Genomic DNA, 26,365 nt, shown 5'->3' with positions numbered 1-26,365 from the left:
TTTGAATAAATAATACATGAATATTTGTATTTGCTTAATTTTTTTTTTCTGAATGTGTGGTTAAACCTAATTTTATCCGAAGAATTAATCCCATCAATCCATTTGCCTGTCTCAGAAGGTGTCATAATTCACTCAAAGACATTAGATGAGATATTAGATTAGGGAATTTTTGCCTTAACGATAGGATTAGACAAGTATTTCACAGTGACTGCAATGACAGCTGCATTCATCTCCCTCACATACCAGACTCAAAGTCAGGAGCAAATTCTCAGTTTGCAAGCCAGAACTTGTTCTGCTGGATATTTACAGCCAACCACTGAAATCCCCCAAACATATTAATGATGTCAAACAGGACAGAAATAGATCATCTTGCTTGTTTTGACCTGCATTCGTAAAATAAATAGAAACAGAAACCTTGAAGAAAAAGATTCTCTTTTATCACAGCCACTATGAAAGCACTAAACCACTCAACTTTTCTTTAAAGAACTACTTCAAGAAAAGGAATCATGTTTGTGTCTCTCTCTTCATGTTTTATCTCTCTACTTACATTGTGAGAAACAAAATCAACTTTTTCTTTTCGTTCCAAAGCCTTTTTTTTTTTTTTAATGGGAGACACATTGATACCAACAGGATCTGTAGGGAGGTTCATCATGCCATTTCACATGCCACTAAGTAAACGAATTACACTTGTAGATGTCAGTCCCGAACATAATTTAACCACCACAAACATGCATTACCTCTGTATCACCTTACAGTAATCCATTTACCAGATGGTTTGCAGAACAAAACCAGGAACAGAATCATAATGAGGAAATATTTTCAGCCTCATTCTTTATTACTGAAGATTTTACTGACTGATAAAAGTAAGGATAGGCACCAGATTTAGTAGGAAACTGTTTTCAGAAAGGACCCCTAAAAAGCGAGCTCTATGACTTCAGAGAGCAACAGGCAAAAACTGGTTTTAGGAGATCTCAAGTCTAAGTAATCCTTCAATGTCGGATGTTTTTAGGCAACACTGCTTTGTGCCCTATAGAATAATCTTTCTGATCTCCAACTCAGCAACAAAGTAAGAAGTAGAGTTTTAATTAAAAATTAATAAAATAAGAATACTTACGCTGACCCCACCGTCCTGTTCTTGGGTTCAAATAATTTGGATAAAGTCCGTTAGGACGATCCATTTTTTGAAGTAACTTCCGAATGTGCATCACCTAAATTAAATCAAGAATCAGGATCACTGATCACCGATCACAACGTCCATCTGCTCTCTGCACATAGTTAAATCTTTTTTCCTTTTTTTTTTTTTTTATTTTTTTAGTAGAAAATTTTCTTAATCTGAACCACAAGCTTTCTTGAGGGCTTTCTTCAGATTTGTATGGTTTTGTTTTTAAAGGATTGCTCACATAAACATGTTTAAAAATTATGATTTTTAAAGGTATGTTGAAACAAATAAGAAAACTTGTGTTGTCATATTTCTACTTGAAAAGGACATCTACTTGGTAATAGAAATACAAGCATGAATAAATTTACCTGCTACGAAGAATGCAGAGAGAATTCAATATAGAAAGTACTTCTCCTTTAATGCAATTTATGATGAAACAGAATAAAAGACACTAGTATGATAAAAGAAACTGATTTTGAGACTCACCTTGTTGTAGTATACAGGGTCCCCTGTCAAATAGCTGAGGTGGACAAATTCCATGTGCAGAGTACCGAACTCAGCAAGGATGCTGCTGCCAGCAGAAGCCCAGCCCCAGTTGCGACCGACACCACTGAATTCCAACAGATATGCATAAAAGAGGGAGAAGACGACAAAAATTTCAGAATTACTGCATACAACACAACTATCACAGCTAATTAAACATCTAAATTTTAACCTGTACTTCAGGTTATAGGAATTGTGGTTTGATTGATCAGTTAGCTCACTGATTGGGTCTTTTTCAAAAAAAGATACCATGACCTCATCAAGAAAAAGTCCTGCAATTAAAAAATACAATATCTTGATGTCACAGAAATGCGATGACTTAACACTGGCCTCAATCTCAGTTGTTGTTTATTTACTGTATGTTCCTAAGAACAAGAAACAAAATGAGACAAGTATATTTCCAAAGACAGTAACGTTCGCTTCCTTCTCCTGCCAAAGACCTGCTGTGTTCCCTTTACTTGTGTGGGATGTGCTTCTCTATCTGTATCTACGTTGGAATACACTATGTTTACTGTAGGCAGAATATATGAGTTCCTCAGGCTCACATAAAGAATTAGCAGAAAGTGTCACATACCTCCTATCTTTTGCACTCTAAGTGCTACTATCTTGCAAAGTCATAATTCCTAATTTACCTGGTTTAATCTAACGTCGGAGTTTTCACCACCTTTCAGGATTGGGTTATTTAATTTCTAGAGTCAACTACATTTTCCTGAATATTACTTCTACTTTCTCTCACAAAAAATTTCAGTAAGGCTACAATCAATTAGGAACGCTTCTTTATTTTTTAAATTACACATTGGAAAGAGAAAATGTAAACAAAAAATGTTGGTTATGGAGTAGTAGTTGTAGATCTCACAACACATTTTAAGACACAGTAACCACTGCTTACAGAGTGTAAAGACACAATCATGGCCTGTCTCAGAGGGTTTTTTGTTTTTTTTTCATTATGAATACAAAAGGTAATATAACACAAGTCAATAATTTTCCAAATATTTCCTTCGGGTCTGGTGTTCTACTGCATGTCAGCCTCAAGACAAGTGTTCTCATATACACCTTCTACTGCCATTGCCCTCTGGCATGTCAGCCACTGTTTTCTGCTGTGATGCTGGCTGGTTCTATACGTTACTGAGAGACTGACACAGTAAATGCATAAACAACACTACCATGCAGGAAATTTCTGGCACTCCAATTCTTTCCCCTCCACCTACTGCAAATCCTTCTCCCTGTCCTGTCTTTCTGATTTGAGTTTTGAGACCTGACCTATCTGATGGTCCCCATGTTTTACTGATAAGTAAAACAAGCAATGTATCCAATGCTTCACCTTCTTAAACCTCACTACCTGTGTTGTTCGAGCTAATGAGGCAGATGCCTTTGCTGACTGAGGAGAATGGGCCACCAGGGCCCTTCAAACACACTGGAGTCATGGTGCAGGTTTGGGCTAAACAAAGCAAAAATAAAAAACTCATTTATGCACAAAGGAACTTCAAGCCCTAATGCAGAAAGAACACAGTACTGAGTAAATGATAACGTTGTGCAGGAAGTGCGTAGGGAAATTTAACCCAACAATACTGACTGTACAAAAAATGGTCCAAAAAATGGCCTCAGTGGGGAAAGGTAGCATGGGCAAAGAAGAGAAAACCAGGCAAGGGTGATGATGCCCTGCACCAGCAGAAGGGCAAACCACAGCTCCATGTTCTTCACCCAAGGCTGACAGCAAAGCCAGGAGACTATCCTTATCACAAAAAGGCATTTAAGGCTCTCAAAAAAGTCCTAAATCTCTTCACACTCCTAACAAAGCACGACAAATACCTCTCCCAAAAGGAAAATGATGTAAAACAATTCAAAACTCTCTGCTATTTACTATCCCACATTGCTTAAGTATACACACAATCTAGACATGCATCACAATTCAGCTAGTGTTTAAGAAAATACTAAAATTTAAAGAATGCCTTGCATCAAAAATGCTCTCAAAATCTGAGGGAAATCTCAGCATTGAGGAAGCAATACAAGATGAATTAGGCAAGGTAATTCCCTTCCACACCACAATACAGACCATCTAAGTCCAGTCTGACCTGAACAGTCATGTAAAGGAGCCTCTCCATCTGCACAGACCATAGCAGACTTCTGCACGCTTGACTTTATACCCAAGCTAAACATAAAATGAAATAATATCTTCAGAGTCCTATCATCATCTCAAATGCTGTGAGTCTTCTAAAGGTAACATACACCTCACACTGTTCAGAAAACCTAGTAAGTTCAACCATGTCCTGCAAACAATTTTATTTTCTAATAGGCTCTTCAATGACTAAAGAAACAATTATTAAGCTCTAGGGCAACACACAGAATAATACACTCGGTACAGTCCAACAGCACATTGAATGCTTATTGCACAATGAGAGGAAAAAACCCATGACCATAATTTATTGCAGTTAATGAGTTAGAATGCTCTAAACTCTATTAAAATTATTCTAACATGCCAGGAATGACAGTTTGCCTCCATCTTCTACAGCTCCCCTACTAAGAAAAACTGATGTATGCCATTACTAATTTTAAGTTGGAGGGAGGGGGAGGAACACACGTCCCCACAAAAGAAAACTCATTACCTTTTCAGATTCACCATTGCCCATGGTATACCCGTAGGTGTGTTGAAAGCTGGAAGAAGTTTTCCTGCCAGTTGCACTGCTTTGATCTTGAAAACCTAAGATAGTAGGATCAATTGCAAATAGTTACAAAGTCTGATTTATCTCCAAGAACTATAAAGACTGAAATTTCCCTGCCCCACCTACTCCTTTGTATTAGAAAAGCTTTACATTGTAAAAAACATATTAACTTATAATTTTTTGCCACTTGTTCACTTTATAAATTTCATTTAGATTTGAACATGAAAAGCAAACTTGTCATTTTGATTTTTTTTCCTTCCAGGCTCTCCAGCAATAGTTCTTATATTCCTATTACAGAAGAAGAATCAGCTCTCCTCCCACCTTCCTCCGCAGATACTGGAAATTTCAAGTGCTTTCTAAAGCAGTCTTTAAATCATTCTTTATAGCTAAAAATCAAGACACAACTCTCCTACCCGAATATTTTAACTTTAACAAAATTCCAATCTCTTTTTATTGAGATTAGTGCAGACAGAGTTCCTATTCTTTCACAAACAGAGTCTATGCAAAATCATATATGCAGTTTCCCAGTTTTTCCTTCACTGCTAATGCATAGGAAAAACAATTCCTCCCTAGTCTGATTACTTAGAGAAACTATTGAAAGAACAAAATCTCTGTCATTTCTAGTGTTGTTTCTACTTGCTTTTGGAACATAAATCTGTAACAGCCTTATTCAGACCCTAATGGCTGTTAAATAAAAGAGCAGTTGGGAGAAAGCTCCTTCTAAGCCTACACAAAGCACATTTACCAAAGGAGGCATATTTGGTAGATGCCCATTAGATGAATCTGCTTTTACCAGTTAGTTGCTTTCAGTATTCACTACATTTGTAGAGAAGTATCTCCTAATTTGGAGATACATTTTTCACCAGTTTGAAGCACTATATGAACATGTAACAAAAAGAGCTACCATGCCCCAAAATAATTTATGCAACACGGACATAGTATAGAAACATTATCTCTCCAGTGACCAGTGATAGGACACGAGGAAACTGAATGAATTTCAGGAGAACTTCAGATTGGGAAAAGGTTCTTCACTGAGAGAGTGGTCACAGCATCAAACCCATCACAACTCAAGGAGCATTTGGATGGTGCTCTTCATCACAAGGTTTAGTTTTAGGTAGTCCTGAGAGAAGGAGGGAGTTGGATTCAATAATCCTTCTAATTTGCAATATTCTACCATTCCATTATTATCAACCATCTGACCAATACTCATGTAATCAAGAAGAATAGGATCTTTAAGAAGGACTACATGATAGCTCTGTTGGATTTCTAAAAGGCATCTTGCCCTTTTATAAAGCCTATGGGAGGAAAACAGAAGAAACGCTTACTGGAGAAACAAGCTGAAAAATAAGCAATCAAGAACATCCTTATTTTTCATATGAAGGTGGGAAAAAAAAAATCAATATCTTAATGTTTGAGGAGATGACTAGTGAGACATGAAATAAACCAGAACAAAATATTAAAGATGACATCTAACTGTATTTGATGCAGTGTAGTATGGAAAGATGGAGGTGGATTTGAAAGCAATGAGCCAGGAAAAAGAACTTTTACAGAGGTACTTCAAATGAATTGTAAGATGGGATATGTCTAAACTGAAAAAGAGGAATATGTCTAAACTGAAAAACCTCAGAAAATTATTTGATAGAATTGTGAAGTAACAGAGGAAACATGGCTTGAATGATTTTTAGCAAAGAAACTGACAAGTGACAGTGTTTGAGAAAATATGCAGAAATTTAGCAGTAAAATTCAGATAACACATTGACCTTAAATAAAAGACCAAGTCAAAATTAGAAGGCATAGCATAAGACAGAGGTACAATACATGTGCAGTCTATCACAACTGGGGAAAAAGAAACTGTAAAGAGAACTAAAAGCTCATTCTTGGCCCAGTTACATATAAACGACCTGATTTGCATCTACGGATAAGTGTCAAAAATTCATACTGAACTTTTAGATTTTTAAGTAGTAGATGGGTCAAGACCAGACAGAACTATCTACAGAGTCATCTAAAGGGAGTTCCTCTACAGCACAGACAAGCTTTAACACCTAATTGAGAAAAGAATGATCACTTCCAGTTAAATGATAAATTGTTTGAAAAGACATTTTTAGCATTAATTTGTTTAGCTTCAGCATTTGGATCCTGCACCCTATGAAAGCACTACACATTATTGCATTATTCATTAATAAAAGATACTGAAACAATAGGGTAAGAATATTCAATGGGAGAACATCCTTACAAACATCCTTACTAGAAGAATATTCTTAATGGTTAATTATTTACATACTGCTATCCAGCTTTTAATCAGTTTGAAATGTACTATAATATCTGAGGAACAAGCTATAGTATCAAAGGAGTTTTTAGTAGGAGTGTACAAAGGTTGAGCTGATCTAAATGTACACAAATCCAGACAAGACAGTCAAAGCAAGGCATCACTGAGCCATTTCAGCATCGGAGCACCAGCACTAACTCCTGGTTCAGATAACCATGTTGTTAGCAGTAGCTGCCAAAACTTGCTGTGATTAGAGGCACTCTCCTGTCACTTCCATTGGGGTTGAGGACTCTACATAGCACTGATTTAGCAGCAGAAGGTATAAAACTCCCTCTATATCCCTCTCACCCAAGACAGAATGCAAGGAAACAAACTGGTTGAAGGCATGCCTTTACTTTCTATTCCTGCCATCTCAGTCTTATCTCGCTGCTGCTTCTGCATAACAAAACCACTGAGTACTTGGTACAGTGTTTACCTATGCAGGCTGGAGTGAGAGCTTGAGACAGCTGCACAGATTTTGTGAAGGCCAGGTGACCAGAAAAGTGTATTTGGAGAGATGTAGGGAAAAGAAAGAAATGTAGCAAGCAGTGGTGGGTAAGGTGCCTTTTATGGGAAATTGTAGATTTGTCCAGAGTGCTCTGCTGAGCTTATTAAAATGCCTTCTTTTACGAAGTTCTAGACAGTAAAAGCCTCAGGCTCTAGCTTTTAAATAATAAGCTGGTATCAGACAATATGATTACTTATCATATAATATTTTTAATTTTTTTTTAAAAAACAGGTTGAACAGATAGATTCTATTTTAGCCCTGGCAGTTTCCTGTTGACAGGCAATGCATTTAAAAAAATATAGACAAGAAGAACAGAGAAGAACAAAAAATGAATGGCTGCCTTTTAAAATAGAGCTCATTAGGAAACAGTAAAAGAATTGGGGTTATTTAGTCTACATAAAAGATGTTCAAGAAAGGACAAGGTAAGGACTTTTTAGTATATAAAAAGCTACAAAAAGGAAAAAGAAATAATATTTTTTCCTGTGGACATGAAGAACAGAAAATAACACTGAAATGGAGTAAGGGAAAGCAAGTTAGTTACTAGGAAAAAGTTGGTAAAAAGGATAACTAAGAATGAAGCATGACCATGACTGCTGCCAAGTCATCATACAGCTTTTAAAAATGCTCTGTACAACACATACAGCTACAAAGACTGAGATGATTGTCCGAGATGTTCCTTGACTCTGTCAAAGAAAAGAAGAATAACTGAAAATTACTCACCTGCCTTACCACTCTTTCAGCCGTGTTGCTGCATCGGGTTTGCACGGCAAGGTTTTGGTAGGAGGAAGACTACAAGGGTGGCTTCTTTGAGAAACTGCCAGAAGCTTTCTGTGTGTCCAACAGAGCCAATGCCAGGTGGCTCCAAGACAGACTCACCACCAGTCAAGGCCGAACCCATGAGCATTGGTGGTAGCACCTCTGGGATAATGTATTTAAAAAGAAGAAGGTGAAATAACAACTGCAGAACAGCAACTGCAGCCAGAGAGAGGAGTGAGAACATGAAAGAGATATAGCCCTGCGGACACCAAGGTTGGTGCAGAATGAGGGGAAGGAGGTCCTCCAGGTGTCAGAGCTTCCCCTGAAGCCTGTGGGGAAGACCATGGTGAGGCAGGCTGTCCTCCTACAGCCCATGGAGGTCCATGGTTGAGCAGAGATCCACCTGCAGCCTGTGGAAGACCCCCACAACAGAGCAGGTGGATGCCTGAAGGAGACTGTAACCCCATGTGAAACCCATGCTGGGGCAGGCTCCTGGTAGGATCTGTGGCCCTATGAAGAGAGAAGCCCATGCTGGAGTAGGTTTGCTGCCAGAACTTGTAACCTCGTGGGGGACCTACACGGGAACAGTCTGTTCTAGAAGGACTGCACCCCATGGAAAGGACCCACACTGGAGCAGTTTGCAAAGAACTGCAGACCGTGAGAAGGACACATGTTGGAGAAGTTCATGGAGTGCTGTCTCCTGTGGGAGGGACCCCACACTGATGCAGAGGAGGAGTGTGAAGAGTCCTCCTCCTGAGGATGAAGGAGCGGCAGAGAAAATCTGTGATGAACTGACGGCAAACCCCATTCCCCTTTCCCCTGCACCACTGTGGGCAAGGAGATAGACAAAATCATGAGTGAAGTTGAGCCTCTGAAGATGGGAGGGGTGGAGGTGGGTGTTTTAAGATTCAGTTTTTATTTCTCATTATCCTTCTTTGATTTGATTGGTAATAAACGAATTTCCCCAAGTCAACTTTGTTTTGCCCATGGCAGTACTTGGTAAGTGATCTCTCCCTATCCTTACCTTTACCCATGAGCCTCTCTTTAATATTTTTGTTTTTTCCTCTTCCCTGTTCAGTTGAGGAGGGGAGTGACACAGCAGCTTTGGTGGGCACCTTGCATCCAGCCAGGGTCAACCCACCACAATTCCCCAGTAATGAGACAGCTTGTGCCATACATGTAAATGGAAAGTGTTTTGTCTCTTGGGTTATTTTATCTACTCTGTAGACCCACACAGCACCTTTGTAACTGGTGCATAAATCATGGAGACTATTCACCCTCAAGTTTGTTTGCTAGCACAAAGCTCCCAAGTATCGAACACTGTAAGAGTGAGAAAGTCACAGAAACCACAAAGTCAACAGCTCTCAAAAAGAATGTTGCTCTTGCAGGGCAACTCCACCTTTTTCAAATATGCATTCACACTTGCAAAAATCACAGAATTCAGCATGCAGGGGTCTTAAGACATGGAAGTAACTAATCAGAATCTTCTTAAAGACACCATAACAGCAACAGCAAGACATTCTCTTTTGAAGATGCAAAAATACTATACTAGGTAAACATGTCTATTAATCAGAGGGTAGCTGTTCTGTATGCTCTCAACATATGGAAATTTTTCAGAAAAGTTTCAGAAGCCACCACAGACTTGGAGAAGCATTTCCATTTTACCTGGCAAAATCTAATACACTAAATGCACTAATTTACATGGCCTTTTCTAGGTTAATGCTTCTTTCTGCAAATACTGAAAAGAAATGGAAGAATTTTTCCCCCTTTCAAAAACAAATCAAGCTGTTTACAGCTATAAGGGAAGAGAGTGAAAATTGGCAGAAAAAGCAAAATTTAAACCCCAAATCGGATAAGTGGATCCCTCATTAAGATGAAAACAGCAATCAGTATTTACAAACTAGTATGTACAGCAGGCTAGCTGTGAGGGCCTGAATAATTTTCACCCATTAAATTGATGCTTAACATATCAAACCTGCCACCCACCCCACAACATGAAAGCTAACTCCTGAGCCTAATCCAAGTAAGGCCAAAACATTCCGCAGAAAAGGCCTTAAAGGTTTCAACGATTCTTCAAAAGCCTTATTGATGTATCCAGTGACTGCCTAGATACATGGCTGCAACTCTCAGAAGACTATATTATGCTAATACTGCTGTTGGGTGTTCCCTTCCAGCACTATGAATGGCAAACAGCATCGAATGGCCTTTGTTCCTAACTCTGAGGGAAATTATAGATGTTTTATATAAATAAAGAATCTCTTTCATTTATGTGCATAGACCAGCCTTTGAGTCAGTCTTATTAAACAGTAATAAATGCCAGACTTCTCCTTAGTCTGATGGTCTATGGCCATGCAATGTGGCTGGTTCTGATAACTCTCGATCCTTGAAAAAAACATCAGACAAAACAGATATACTGCACAAGCTGACAAAAACGTAGTACTCAGTTCACCATCAGTACTACTATTACTATCAAACCCTGCACCTGTTTCCTTTGACACTAAGGATGAAGATAATGAAGCAGATCTATCTAACTACTGAATGTAGATTAAAAAAACAGAGCACCTGACAGCAATACTAGACTCAGACCCTTGAGGAAACTATATGGTATTCCTCAACCCAAACAGGAACAGTTTCAGTCTGCAGCAGTGAACTCTTCACTGCCTTTTGGTGGCTAACCACCCATTTAAAGCTCAACACATCAGAAAGGACTATCAGCATGAGTAGAGATAAAGGCTCATGCTGAAAATCAAGCAGCATTGTCACCAAAAAAAAAAAAAATATAAATAGCTTAATAAGAATTGCTGGTTTGATGCCTCTTTATACTTAAGCCATAATGCATAGGAAAAAGATGTCTACATGCCAGATGAATAGCTGTAAGTTCCACCACACTTTACCCCTTCAAGACTGGGAACTCCTGGGGTTTACAGCGTTCCTAGGGCATCCTCCTCTGCGAGTGGGGGCCATCCTGCTACCAAGAAACGGAGAAATGGTTCCCTCTTTGCACATTTGCTTCTAATAACTTCCATGTATTTAATTACAAAGGCATCTTGTGTGATGAGGGAGATGCAGTAAGATTCTGCTAACATTTCAGCTATCAGAGTACAAAATGAGAGAGGGAAAGCACTTCAGCCACATTTTACAGATGTTTGTGAGTGATGACTGAAGAGGTATGCCAATCTAGAATTGGTCCTGGAGAATGTAAATCGCGTTCATGTGAAACTTAGCAAGGTAGCTACAAACTACACTACCTATAGTGGTGAAATGATGTAGAAATGCATAAATTCAACAGCACCTCTTTAGCATTTGAGGTCTCTTGAGTAGAAGCAGATGTTCAAGGAAGGAATATTTGCAGATACTGTAAAGACAATGCCACGGCTAAGATGATGTTCCTTTCTTTGGTGAGCAGCAATGACTATCAAGGTATTTGATGAACAACAGCATTCCTAAAAGACTGAAACTCTTTAAAAAAGGGAACACTTACCCTGCAAACAGATGCTCTATGAATTTTTATTGCTTTCTCTGTGACAGAAAAAAGATCAATATGGAAATGAAAAACCTAAACCCATCTCAGCAGTCGAAGATCAGAATTAAAAAAAGGAGAATCAACTTGAATCTGGACCATGGTGTGAACTTAAAATGGCCATGATCTCCAGTCCCCTAATGATCCTTGTGGCCCATAGCTGGACTCTCTCCAGCACATTCATGTCTCTTGTACTATGGAGCCTAAAACTGGACACAGCCAAGGGGAAGAATCACCTCTCTTGACGTGCTGGCAAAATTCCTCATGTAGCCCAGGACACCTTCCACTTTCTTGACTGCAAGGGCACATTGCTGCATGTGGTCAACTTGGTGTTCCCCACTTCTATGCACAGGTGGGTGACCCCCAGCATACAGTGGTACATACAGTTGTTCCTCCCCAGATGCAGGACTTTGCCCTTGCTCTTGCTGAACTGCATGAGTTTCCTGTCAAGACCATTTCTCCATCCTACTGAGGTCCCTCTGGGTGGCAGCATGACCCTCTAGTATATCAATCACTCTTCCCAGTTTGGTGTCATCAGCAAATTTGCTGAGGGTGCCATCTGCTTCATCACTCAGATCATTAATGAAGACATTGAACAAGATCAGACACAGTATTGATACCTGGGGTACACCACTGGTTACTGGCCTCAGACTATAGTTTGCACCACTGCGTAGGGTATCACGGTTGGTTGAGTATGTGTTTCCCAATCACACAGTTCTTCACGGGCGAGGGAACAATTTTCCAAATTAGGTGCTCCATCAGCTTTCCAGGGATAGAGGTAAGGCTGACAAGCCTGTAGTTCTTTGGGTCCTCCTGCTTGCCCTTTCTGAAGGTAGGACTGATCTGGGGGGGGGGTTTCCACTCATCTTGCTTATTAGTTTTGTTGCCCAATGCTGCTCATTTAAACCTTTGCCTTGTAAGCTACTACGCTTCTGTAAGGCAGCTGTTGCACACAGACAATTTGCACAGGTAGAGAGAAAGAAATTGGGCTTAATTCTAACAGCCTTCAAAATTTTAAAACACTGTCAAATTCACCCTAATGGAAGTCCAGGATCGGATACTTCTGTTCATGCAATTGTTGCTGCCAAGTCCTCCTGAGCTGTGAGAATTCTGGACTCTCAAGAATAATAAGATAGAACAGATTGTACTTAATCCATAAACATTACATAACTTGATGATTTACTTGTTTCACAAGACAATAAATGCTTCATGAAATGTTCCTTCTTTTGGGAAAAAGAAACTCCCTTAGTTTTCAAGACTAGATTGACATTTTCTTTAGCCAGTAGCACCACACACAAGACTTCTCCAAATGCTTTTATTAAAGAAAAGTCACACTGGATTCCTCTCTGAAAGACAAACTTCTGCTAACAGTTTTAAAGAATGGTAGGAAGGCAAGGAAGGCTATCCAGTTTCAGATGATGCATGAAATTAGGTGACGTAACAGTTGCCTCTGATCTAAAATTTATGGCTACACAAGCCTAGCTGTCCTTAGTCTCTCTGTCTGGAGATTCAGAGATTCAGCTTGTAAAAATTTTCTAAGGCAGTGTTTCAGAATAATCATAACTTCCAAAGGAAAAGCTGCAACTGTGCTCTGCATCTTACTTCTGAAACCAAAAGCTCAGTAAAGCCTGTGGGACCAGACAAGTCCAGTCATACATCCAAGATCTCCTCTTTCCTAAAGGCTCTAGATAGTCCTGAGATGAAAATACAGGTTACTTTTTTCAGAATAATGAGTACAAGAAACCACCCCACCATATCAATTGATCTGGATGGACTAGGTAGTCTAGGAAAACTATCCTAATGGTAGTTCCTAAGTCAAGGGTTGTACTAAAAAGCATTAAAATGCCTACCTGATCATATTTTTCAGCTACAGTCTAGCTGCATCAGTTAACTGCAGATAAGACAGATATTGTCTGGTTGACTATAGCTTCCCCTATTTACATTTTACAAATTAGCAATTATTTACTCAAATGTTGCTTCTTAGATATAATAAATACTATAGTGGTTTTCTACCATCAACAGGGAAAGATCTGCAAACAGAATTCTTAAGTGACACTATATCTTTTTCAGAAGTTTTCCAAAGCTGCTTTCCTGGACCAGAGACATGAAGCATCTAGTTACTGTTGACTAAGGCATCTTAGGATCTAATGAAATATTCATTGGTTTCACACTACTGATATTTTTGAAAAACCCACATGAGAAAGTCTGTGCATATATTAGCTTATTAGAAATATTTGACATTTTTGCTTTAGAAGATCTAAACATAAAAATTTGGCATGCACTGGACAGCCAGCTAATCACATTTAAACTACCTGGCACTGGCTAATAACAACTCAATTAAACTGCATAATTTCCATTCACCTCAACAGCTGTATCAGCTTCCTTGGCATGGATTTCATGCATATTTGAGTAGAAAAGTTACATGTTCTCAACTTTTAAAGGGCCTTCAAATCCAAGGCACTTTACACCAGTCAGTCAACATCACAGATCACTTAAAATTCAGAATTAATGCAATGAAAATCTGGCATATAAATGTCTCCTTGATCTGATAATTCCAGAAGACATAGCACACTGTTTCACATCCCATCTAACTGTGCCAGAAACCATGGTAGTCTGGAGTTAATTTTCTCTTCTACTATTATTATTAGAAAGTTGCTTTCAGTGTAGGCAATTTTTGTGCTTTATCTTTCCTGCTTTTCATATCTCCGGCTTCTTCACTGTAAGTTTACCCTCACAAGCAGTATTAACCTGCCAGATTAGTTACCTTTGTAAAAAAATTGTCCCAGGACTAGAAGCAACAATCTTCAATTTGCACAACATACCAATCACAATCACTCTTGCCCAACCGTGCCCTAAGAGACTCTTTTCAGATGATTTGTTCTTGCTGTGGGAGATACTACAGTAGCAGAGGGAACCAGATGTGAGAGCATAGACAACGTCTGGCATCTGGCTTAAATGTTCCTCAATAATTGCTGGTACAGAGAAAGACTGATTTAAACTGTGAAAAAAAGGAACAGAGAAAGAAAAAGGAGAAAAATTATTCTGAACAGCCATCAGGAAACTGAAAGAAAGAGCCATCAAGGGACAGAAGATCAGCATGGAGCTTTGCCAGTGGGGAAGCAGAAGTGATAAAGGACAGGGATTCCAACTCCCCATCTCCTAGAGGGTGAAATGCCAGGGAGAAGTTGCTAAAAGAAGGGAGCACAAATAGCCAGTGAAGGGAAGAAACAAAAGGCATCAAGAACAAGACAGGGAATGAATGGAAGTCTAAAGCAGGTAAGACATAAAATGGATGGACTGCCAAGAATGTAGTTGTAGGGAACAAGAGTATGAGAAACATCTTAGGGAATCTGACAGGGGAAGAACACTTTCTCATTTCCAGAACATGTTCCTAGGAGCTAGAATTGACTCTAATATATCAATCTTTCAACGTGCCTTTGTAGTCAAACACATCCAGGCAAAGCAAAAGGTAAAAGTGAATCCTGAGGGTAGGGATTTTTGTCCTATTAAGCAGCAATCTTTTTGTATTTTGGTACTACCAGCTGTTCAACTGAGTTGAGTAACAGACTGCATTGTGTTCCTGAAAGTCCCAACCCAACTGATGATCCAGTCGTGTTTTCTTAAGAAAAAATAAAAAATCAGTGTTAGGAATCTTAAGAACTGGTTCTGAAGTCAAATAATTAAGCTATTTGTACTAACAAGTTTCACGAGAATCATTGTCATGCAACAGAAATTATCTACTTTCTGCAATTATTAATCTCTCTTGATATTGGCTTTCTCTTTGGTAACACATGTTTCCAATGCTTTCTCCACTCACATCAGCTATCTCCTTAATTTCCCATTTATTTTTCTATGCCATGTTATCTTTTTTGTCCTTCAACTCTGTGCTTACATTGTATCAATTTCTACTTTCTTTCTCAGATTATTCCTCTGTCTGCTGTTTCTCTTGAATGTGCTGCCAAGCTTTCCATTTTAAATTTAATCTTGATTTCCCCTTTAGTCTTGGCCAGAAATGACTCAGTCCCTTTTAGATTGTATTTGCCTTTATAAAAAAAAGTTAAACAGATATTAAATTACATATTGTTTCACACTATGTGCAGTCATTATACACACAGCCTCCCTCCCCCCATTGGTAAGTGACAGATTACAATGCAAAAATCACAGACTAGAAGAAAAAAAAAAAAGTAAAAATCACATAGCTTTTACATCTTCCAAAACATATCCTTTACACAGTGTCAGACTCAAAGCACCATAGATTGCACTTAATGAAAGTAAATAGTGATCTTTTTTTTTTTAATGAATGAACCAGCTTGTTTTCACCGATTAACAGACATTTAGCTTATCTACAGCTAACATTTATATATATATAGACCAAGTTCTGACACAGAATTAGTTGGCAAACAAAACCTATGAGGAATGAATCAGTAAGCACTGAATCTTCATGGTTGCATAAATATTGTAAGGCATTTGAAAACCCAGACATTTATTTTGAAAAAAACAGTGAGTTAAATACCCTAAACTCCCGCAGCATAATTTATAGATCTCAGGGCTAGAAATATAAGATAAAAATGTTCTTCCTCTATGCCATACAAACAAAAATAAAAAAGGTTCAAGAGCAACAATCTGATCATCTGCATAAAATAAGGCATAAGTACCAATATACCTTTATAGTTACATCAATAAGTAGTACTTCAGAGAAACATTCTTTCCAGAGATGTATCTGGGCTGCCTCATGTACCACATACTGACAATTCATATGTGCAGGAGGCATAACTATCAGTCCTCTAATTTTTCACAATTTTTCTATCGCTTCTGCTGGTTTTACAAATCCTTCTAAGAACATGATTACCAAGAATCTTGCAGCATACCAACAGCAGCCCTTATTAATGACTTAAACAGAAATAAAATTCCTCATTGTATTCAAAGGTCCTATTTATAAATCCAAATGCTCATGGGTCCTTTGCCCCAGGATCTCACACCAGAAGTTCAAGCTGAGCAGCTTGCTTTTTGTGAGTTCCACAAAAAAAGAAAAAAAAAAGTATATTGAAAGCCACAGCTACTCAAAACACAATCCCTTGTTCTGTCCCCACGGTGGTCTGTCCAGCATGGGTTGTTCACCCTTCTTGTACTTGCAGCCTGCACCTACACCTTTGGTAACATTAAAATGCATTTAATTTATACAGAGCAAGTTGAACATTTGACTAAGTTTCTCTGGAGTTTTCTACTTATTTGCCATCTCAACACGAGCTACAGTCAGCTATACATTCTTAAGAGAAGACTTTCATTGTCAAGTCACAAATGTACTGATGATTTCTTATTTTCCATTAAGTGATTTTCAGAGATGGAGAAGAGGAGCGAAGTCAGTCTCTCCGGCTCACAGTTACCTAGGTCACCTTAAAAGATCTTTTCTGAACATGGACATAGCTCCGTTCTTTTGGTTTAGGCACTCATCTGCAATCTTACATTTTGAATTAAAAAAATTAATGTTAATAGGCTAGAGAGCTTCTTGGTTATTTCTTTAACGATTTGTTCCCAGATTACCCAATTCATAAATGGCAACACAATATTACTGCATCCACTTGATGCCTCACAGACTAAAAGAGTTCACCATCTTTATCATACAACAGGTGTACACATCATTACAGGCAACATGATTTTTGTTAACATTCTTGCTAGTTTTTAGTGGTTTTGCTTAGCAGTTATTGTAGCATTCATGGCATTTATTTTTCTCTCACCGTATCTGTTCTTAGTTTTTAGTATTCAAACTCCTTTTTAAGACAAAAGCATGATAGCGAGCACTGAATGAGAGCAAGTCTGAAAAGGCAAAACCAGCCAAAGATGCCTTATTTAAGAGCAGCATCATGTCCACAGCCTTATTTTTTGTTCTGTTTTAAAGTGAAAAAAATCCCACTGGAAGAACTTGTGTTTTCAGTTGACAAAAGACAATACAATACTTCCTCTCTGGATCAGATCAAGCATGAAAACGGTCAGTGTAGATGTTAACATAGGAGGAAAGTACCCAGGAAAACTCAGCGGGTTTTACATTAACTCAGTTAATGTATTACTGTGTCAACAATAATGCCAGTAAGTGAATGTTTGGCAAAATAACAGGCAGGATACTGTGCTTGCTGTCACTGGTGCCCATCAGCATCAGTATGACATCAGTATGACACAGTGAAGGAGGACACAAAAACTAAGAGACTTGGTCAACAGGAGATACATGACATTGTACCAATGATCTATGTTTTCTTAGCTTTTATAGCCCTCTGCAGGAACATGACCAGACCAAAGAGTGAGTTTCATAAGTAGCTATCACTGCAGTTATTGTATTTTCTACTGCTAAACCAGTTTGTCCTTTATTTAAACCAGTTTAAGATATGTTATGCTAATAGGAAAAACCTGCTTCCAATCAGACAGAGTAGAGGGAATAGATCTGCAATGAAGTCAGTCTTCCCCTCCTTTTCTCCGCTTCAGGTGCTGTGCAGTACCAAGATGCAGCAATAAACTGGGCCAAGTGTCATTTGCCAGTCAAGAAAATGTTTACTACAAGCATGGCAAACAGAAACTGCACAAGCATTACAATCTGCACTGCAGTGAGCAGTGGCAATGCCCAGTATGAAACAACTCTTTAAAAGTCAAGGAAGAAAAAAAAAGAGTTATTTTTCAGGCTGTGTCCTGTTAGAGACCAGTGAGCTGTCACAACTACTTACGAATAAGCAGCTCATCTCCTGGCAACAAGCTCAAATCTCATTTTCATTGGACAGGACATATGCACTGTTAGTAACTCTTCTGAGATTTTCAACCTTTGAAAACTTAATTTAGATATGTCTTAAAGCTTTAATTTAGATAATTTCATAGGTACATTCTGTGAAACCAGGACACATAATATAGTCTTGTTTATTGAAGACCTATATTTTATATATTTAAGTCTGCTGTTGAGGATGTGCATTGGCATATATAACATAATTTGACCGAATTTTCCTGAATAGAAGAGATGCTGCCTGTCAGATTCCTAGAAAGGATTAGTCTGATTACCTGTTAACAGAGTATCAGGTACTTAACAGCCCTCGTGCTCTACTTTAAATGAGATTTGAGGATGGATTTGTCCATGTGAACTATATTACTATTTTGCCCAGAAAGATATGTCATTTTGATGGCTTTTAAAAAGATGAAAAAGACAGTCATGTAAACTAACTGCTTTATATCTAAGGCTGGCAAAGGTAGACAAAGTAAATCATTAATCTTTTTTTTTTATATTGCAAATATCATAAATAAGTTTGTTCAACAAAGATAAAACAATAAGCTACCCTATTTATTGTACTAATAAATCATCGGCAGACAAGAACACTTTGTTATAGTGGTCTAACTGTCCTCCTGATGCTATCACACAACAGCCATTAGAATAATATTCACTTTGTTTTCCTTACTTGATGCCATTTCTCAGGCACAGCAATGTGCACTGCACAACAACCAACCCTCTATCCATCTCTGGGCTTTTGTCATTCCGTGCATTATTGCTAACAGGAATATTTTATTTGCCACCACCAGTCATGCCAGAAGTTTTAATGATTTGTGAAGCTCCACTTCATGAAAAAAAAGCAAGCAGTCAACAGGTGACTTGTGCACTCTCTCCTCAGACAAATGCTGTTTATACCAGACAATGCTTAGTTACTCTAAAGGCAAGATAGGGTTACTCCTGCACACCCTACAAATCTCTTATGGATTTGACTGCTAACAAAGGACTCTAGGCAGAGTGTGTAGGAATTATGTTCTTATCTCAATTCTCATTCGCTTTCTTTACAAATCAGAACACATGCAAGAAGTGGAAATAAACCCTGAATCCTGCTGTAAACAGCTGCAGATAAACTTCTGTAGGGAGGAATCCAAAAGCCATGGGCTCAGTGTTTGGTTTTGTAACAGACTTCCTATAAGATGCCAGCTAAAAGAGTTAAATCCAACTTTTCAGAGACCACTGCTAGCTATGGCATTCCTTCTTCTGGTTCATCTTGCTTCAAAAAATGTGCTGAGTTGTCAGAAGCTTTAAGGACTACTAAGTGAGGGCCATAGGCACTCAGAGTTCTAATTGCTGAGAAAAGGTAAAGTCACACTCCTGATCACTGAAGCACTCCAAATCCGGTGACTATCTCCAGTATATTTATCCTTAAGTCTATCCACTTTGTAATTACTGACGTTTGAAACTAGCATGATAACATGCACTCTCACAAGAATACTGTAAACTTTCATGAATGAACATTTATGGGACACATGCCCAATACAATCCTACAGCAAAGATCAAGAACAGAAGGTTCATCCTGGGTACTTATAAACACAGGTGTCCCACACACACACACACCTGCCAAGTCTCCTGCACAGGAGGTATGAGTCATGATTAACTAGCTCTTCCCCTGTGATCTCCCCTCTGGCTGGGGTTGCATTTCATGCATTTGCAGGACAGAGCACTACTTCCCAAGCACTCTGTGACCTACTGACCATCTCAGATCTGGAACAGAGGAATACTGGTAGCACAGTACTACAGTCAGCATACACACCTCTTTGGGGGAAGCCCTCAAAACAACCATCTCAGAAGTTGCATTCTAGAGCCTGTGATACAATTAAAAAAAACCCACAGAGCAAGCACATAAAACAAGCAATGACTTCTTAATGGTCAGCAAAAAAAATATGCTCACCCACTGAAATAAGCAGAGAAGAATTTTGTCTTTCTGTATAGACTAGGGCTCTATTTACATGTTTTTGTGTTATTTCTTCTTTAATGCCCAGAAAGTCAGGGAAAAGCCACACATTTAAAAGTTACATTGTAATTTGAATAAAATTTAGGTGCCTGAAACAAGGTCTGCAGTGAATCAAAATAAATCCATGTAACACCATGTTCCTCTGACTCTCTTAGGCTCAGTTAACTACAGCTCCTCGGTCTTCTGATGATGACATGCATTTTGTGTTCTGCTTTCTCCAACCTGAAGACACAGCTGTAGCAAATGCCTGGGTATGTTTGCTCCAGGTACTTTCTCTCAGTGTTAGAGGATTTTATTTCCTGCTCTCAGTATAAACAGGATTTTGCTCAACTCCTAACGCACACAATCATGAGAGAGCAGAAAATAAAGTACACTGGGAACACACAAGGGAAACACCAAAATTCTTAACCTAAGCTGAAACTGCTATTAGAAGGAGTTTACCAACTTAGTGGCACCCCAGGTGCCACCAAGCCTCAGAAGGAGTCCATGGCATTGAGGGCTTGCCACCACAGTGAGCCACATGATGTCACAGACACAAGTGGGGCCGTAGCCATGGGGTAAAGGGCAGACTTGGTATACAGAAGGTAGAAGACTCCTTCTACAGCTGGGGAGATGCTGATAACTCCGCAACGACCAGTGGATGGGCTTTTTTTTGCTTGTCTAGGATTGTCTAGGATTGGGACCACTGTGAAAAGATGATTATTTCTGTAGATTTGCTAAAAAACCTGGACTTTATCTATTTATTATTCGAGAAGTTGGACAGACATTTGGCATGTAACAAGAGTATCACGTTCATTCCAGCAGTGGGTATAGTCAATGCTGGAGGCTATTGGGCAGGAGCCATAGAGGAGAAGCGACAGCAGTTCACCAAACACAATTATAAAAAATCAGATTTTGAACACAGAGCACTCAACTCTGGTACTCTTTATCTTATTTAAGCTTTATTGCTCCTACGATCGTTCACTGTGTTTAATTACAGGATGATTCGGCACGTATGCAACATTTGGGCTCTGCAGCTGTCATTCCCTCCCTCCTTGAACAAACTCCCATTTGGAGAGCAGAAAGTTCATTTATAGTGTGTTCACAAAGACTTGGAAGTGAAGATACTGCTCCTTGCAGGGTTCAGCATCTTCACTGCTGTCTTTTGGATGGGTTTCAAAAATGAGGAACAATGGATCCTGCAAGATGCCCTAGGAAACTCCATCTGCCTTTATGAACTCAAAGTTCACACAGCCAATATGAAAAACTGCAGCTGCTTTCTGCTGGCATTGTCATCTACGAAGTCTTCCTTGTCCTGCTTGCTCCTTCACTACCCAGGTGTGGGGACAGCATAACAGAAGTTATAACTCTTGGACCATTTCATGCAGCACACCACAAGACAATCCAATTTCTGCTGAAGATTCCAGTGCATTACCCTACCTCAGGTTATGGCAGACCTTTTACTGTCTTAGGCCTTGAGGACACTGCAATTCCCAGTCTTGTGGTAGCCTACTCTCACAAATTCTACGTTCAGACACTCTCATCATGGATCTATTTTGTAACTTCTCCTGCAGCCTATCACTGCAGTCTGTTGGCAAGCTTTGTTGTTTCAGCATTAACACAGAAAGATCAGCCAATTCTTTTCTACTTCATGCCATTCATTCTTACTGTTTGCCTGGTTGTTGTTTTTTGCAGCAGGAGTTGAGAGTGTTTAGGTCAGGCAGTGATTTTACAAAGTAGTGCTCCCATTCTCCCTCAGCAATCAGTATCAGCTACCCTGATGCCCAAAAATAACCAGATCCACAGATCTGCGACTGAAAGAAGTGGAATAATTTATAATCAGTCATATACAAAATAAAGATCAACTCGATAATTTGTGTTGAAAAAGAAAGAATTTACCAATACCAATGTACATGGTGAAGCAAAAACCTCTTGTTAGCCAGAGAAAAAGCAAGCACCAAACATGACTGATTTTGAATAAAATCTTCAGCCACAAAACTAGACAGACACCATAGGAGATCAAAGAATTCCAGAGCCACATCCTGAGAAACCAGTTATACAATATGGCTGATTTCCAGGCAAACTCCCTGAAAAAAGACTTTAAAAGACCATATGAATAGACAGCTCCAATCTAACAATAAGAGCATCCTTTTGCAATAGCATCCTTGCAACAGCACCCTTTTTTTTTGTGAAATGCAAGTGGTTTTATCTTGTTCTAATCTCTGAGTATACATGATACTCTTTCACTAAGCATTTCTATCCTGATGCTATTACATACAATAGAGTGATACCAAGATATTATCCAAGACTAGTAAAGAAAATCATAAAGAACACAACAGTCTCATACAGTCAGTCTAGAGAATAACTTGGAATAAACAAAGAAATCTACTGTTCTTGGTAAAATGCTAAGTAATGCCTTGCTTGGCATCAAGAAAACAAATATCTTAATGCAGCCAGAAAAAAAAAAAAAAAAGGATTGCTTTTTAGTTTTGTTTGGGAATTTTGTTGTGCTCTTTTGTCTGCTTGTTTTTTTAATTAATGTAAGGCTGATTTTCATACTAAACTGCCACAGTCAACATTTACTCCAAACTAGGCATAGAGAACATTTAATTTCTACTTATTTCTGTTATAATATCAAGTGTATCATAGTGCTGTATCCCCCACCCCTCCCCCAAGCATAATGAAGACCATATCTAGTTCTTAAAGAAATTAAAGGATTGTTGCAGGGATTACTGAGAAACAGCCTGGCTCAATTTAGATAAGAAGTAATATTTTACCACCAGTATGTCATTTTGGACTGTTAACTCCATTTGACAGATGAAAAAGAGGAAGCATCATGGTGCCTCTGAACTCAGAAGGTGGAAGACTTGTAGTTCACACACTTTAACTACAATCCTGTTTGATCAAAATTTAAAATAAAGATTTTATACATTCTATCATAACCTAGAGTGGAAAATAGGAGTGCCTAGTTCTCACAGTATGGCTCCCAGCCACTTTCTACTAAGCGAGTCTCCTAAACTGTGTACCTCAAAAAATATTTTAGTAGTACCTCCTTACTGAGTATGGGCACAATGAATTTTGCACTTCTTATTTAGAGACTTTGGTACTTAGAGATTATGACTATTAACATACAGCTTAATAAAGATAGCAATGAGTGAAGTAAACACTTTGCATCGGTTGCTCAGGGAAAACTGGGAAGGAAACTCTGGCATACAGAGAAATACAAAAGAGCCTGCCTGGATAGGCTGAACTCTAATCTTCAAGGTCTTTTCTAACCTAGACAATTCTATGATTTTATGTCATACACCACTCCTGGGAGAGATCATGCTTATTTCTTCTGCTTTTTATTACGTCTCTTTTTCTTTCTTTGGTTTGATAATATAATTTCCAAAAAAATCCAGTATACAGTATGCCCCACTCATACTGAGGATCCTAGTAGTGTTTGCAGCTCTGGGGTCCCAAGACAGGAAAGAATGTGGACCTGGTGGTACGGGTCCAAAGCAGGGTCACAAAAGTGATCAGAGGGCTGCAGCACCTCTCCTGTGAAGACAGGCTGAGAGAGTTGGGATTGCTTAGCCTAGGGAAGAAAAGGCTCTGGGGAGACCTTAAAAGAGCCTTCCAGTACCTAAAAGGGGCCTGGTTTTCAAAAGAGATGAAGAGGTCTTTCTACTATGGCTTGTAGTGACAGGAGAAGAGTCAACAGTTCTAAAACTCAAAAGATGGTAGGTTTAGACTGGATATAATCACAGAATTGTTTAGGCTGGAAGTGACCTTTAAGATCACCAGATTCCAAACCCCTGCCACGGGCAGAGACACCCTCCACCAGATCAGGCTGCTCAAAGCCCTATAAGGAAAATATTTGCTACAATGAGGATAATAAGGCTACCCACAGGTTGCTCTGAGAAGCTGTGGGATCCCCCATCCCTGGAGGTGTTCAAGGCCAGGTCAGACAGAGCTCTGACAACCTGGTCTATTGAAAGGTGCCCCTGCCCATGGCCAGGGGTTTGGACTAGATGATCTTTAATGGTCCATTTCAACCCAAATCGTTCTATGATTCTGTATTCCACTATTTTAGGCATATATTCATTATATATTTCAATAAAGTACTTTGGAGAAAAGCCACAGGCTAAGAGAATCTCAAAAGCAATGACAGATCGAGACCTCATTCCTACATGGGAGCTGAGGCAAAGCAGGCACACTTTTAGATCTAATAACGTACACCTAGCCAGACACCAGATGGCCTGTCCATGATCAGCCAGGAAAAACGTATTGTGCAGAGGATTTAAATAAGGCCCCCCCAGACTGCAGACCTACAACCCCTGTCACCAGATAAATATCAGTGTTGTTTCAACCAGAAAAGACTGAAACAGACACGTGGGCAAATTGTCCACTGGGTCAAGGTTCACAGGCATATCTTATTTTCTTTTATTCAAAAGTCATTCTGACATGGAAAAATGGAGAAAGATGTTGCTTTTTCCCAAATCATAGAAACAATTTTGTCTTCCTACATTAACAGAATGGTACAGCAAGGCCAGACAACCAAGACATTTGCATGAAAATGCATTCTTCTCAAGCTTTAGTTTTACATGCTCATCCTTCACAGAAGTCCAGCATGAATTCCCACAGGGAAAAGTTTGAGCTGTTAAAAGATTTACAGATGTCATGTTTCACAGGGAAAGGCCTGTGATTCAACACGGGACAGGACACGCCTACAGCATTTTCAGCCAACCTGTGTCAGTGGCTAAAAACAGCAGCTTTATTTTTGGTTATTTTTTCCCCATTCATTGCAGTGAGTAAGAGGGAACTCCCACTGATAAAAGAAAGTACAGCAATAGTTACAATCTTAATATGAAAGGCTTAAATTTTTACCATCAACTGTAACCAGCATTATTAAAAACATGATCACAGTTGACCCTTCTCTATGTAATACCAGTAACATGACAGTTAAAATGCAAATATAGCATCAAGACCACAGAACCATGCCAACGGACATGCTACATAATTTTTAAAAATTCATATGTTTTCAATAAAAGCGCTAACAAGCACAGTTTTATCTAAGTTAATAGTCTGCTGTACTAGAAAACTATGGTCAATATCCACCATGATGATTCAATCAGATGAAATCCTATCGAGCCCTCCCCCTACAAATGGCGAAACCATATAGATAAACCATGATGACTATCAAATTCTCCAGATGTGGCCATTTAAAAGTGATTAAAGTTCCACAGTTGATGCTGAGTCTTGGACACTTTCTTTTATGGTTGTCCCTACAGCATCTTTAATAAGACTAAGTAATTATAGTAACATTAAATAAGAATAGCTTTTATAACTATCACCAAAGAGCAGTAACTCCTGTTGTTGATATATATTTATATATTAAAAGGAAAAAACCAGAATTAATTCAAAGCAGCCTGTATTGGACCTTACTTTAAATACCTCAAACAAGACACGGAAGAGTATGGAAAACAGCGCAAAAACATTCTAGCAACAGTCTTGCAGAAGTAGAGGCTTGGAGGAAGGGAGATGGGGATTGAAATACCAAGAAGGTCTGGTAAGTGAATATGAGCAAGTAAATGATAGCTTGATGAATGAAGTCTATCACTAGATAGAGATTCCCTTAGAGGAATAAGTCCATGTGCATGTCCACAACCCTGACCTGGCAAAACATCTGAACAGTTGATAACAGGCTTGTCTGTCTTAGCAGTGGCTAAAAAGTGTCTCCTCATGTGTCTGAATGCAGTAAAAAAAGAAATCAGGCATGCCACAATCCTGAGTTAAGGAATACCTTCCCTTCTTGGGAACAAGAGAGAAAAGACCAGACTGGAAATCACATCTCAAAACAAACCTGTTTCCAACTCCGAGGAGTTCCCAGACACAGGTGTCTCTCCAGGGCTCAGTTGCTGAAAAGCCTCAGATTCCCTTGCTTGTCATATTCACAATGACAAATTGCAGAGAAACACCATCCAACTTGGCAAATGATGTAGTCTCTCAGATACCCAAAGCAATCCTAGCTGCCACACTATTTTGAAAGAAATGCAGTCTGAACACTTTTTTTAGCACTGTTCCTTAGAAAAATAAAGATGATTCATAGGGGCATTTGACAGGAATAATCTTGTACCACAAGTCATGAAGCATTTGAAGACTGCTGGAGAGAACAATGCCATAGAAATCTTCTTAAAAACAAA

General features: G+C 38.9%; 1 protein-coding gene across 1 annotated transcript in view; it reads right to left on the bottom strand.

The window, feature by feature from the left end:
- MAN1A2 (mannosidase alpha class 1A member 2) overlaps window positions 1–26,365 on the bottom strand; it is a 131,996-nt gene that overhangs the window by 40,416 nt on the left and 65,215 nt on the right. The window contains exons 6-8 of the mRNA XM_032679406.1: window positions 4,306–4,400; window positions 1,646–1,769; window positions 1,115–1,208 (exon numbers count right to left, since the gene is read on the bottom strand). Coding sequence (XP_032535297.1) covers window positions 1,115–1,208; window positions 1,646–1,769; window positions 4,306–4,400 — 313 coding nt within the window. The remainder of the gene's footprint in view (window positions 1–1,114; window positions 1,209–1,645; window positions 1,770–4,305; window positions 4,401–26,365) is intronic.

This window comes from Chiroxiphia lanceolata, chromosome 2, assembly GCF_009829145.1.
Source record: "Chiroxiphia lanceolata isolate bChiLan1 chromosome 2, bChiLan1.pri, whole genome shotgun sequence".
Taxonomy (NCBI): domain Eukaryota; kingdom Metazoa; phylum Chordata; class Aves; order Passeriformes; family Pipridae; genus Chiroxiphia; species Chiroxiphia lanceolata.
Note: the sequence above shows the minus strand (reverse complement) of the source record. Positions and strands in the feature narration are given on the sequence as shown.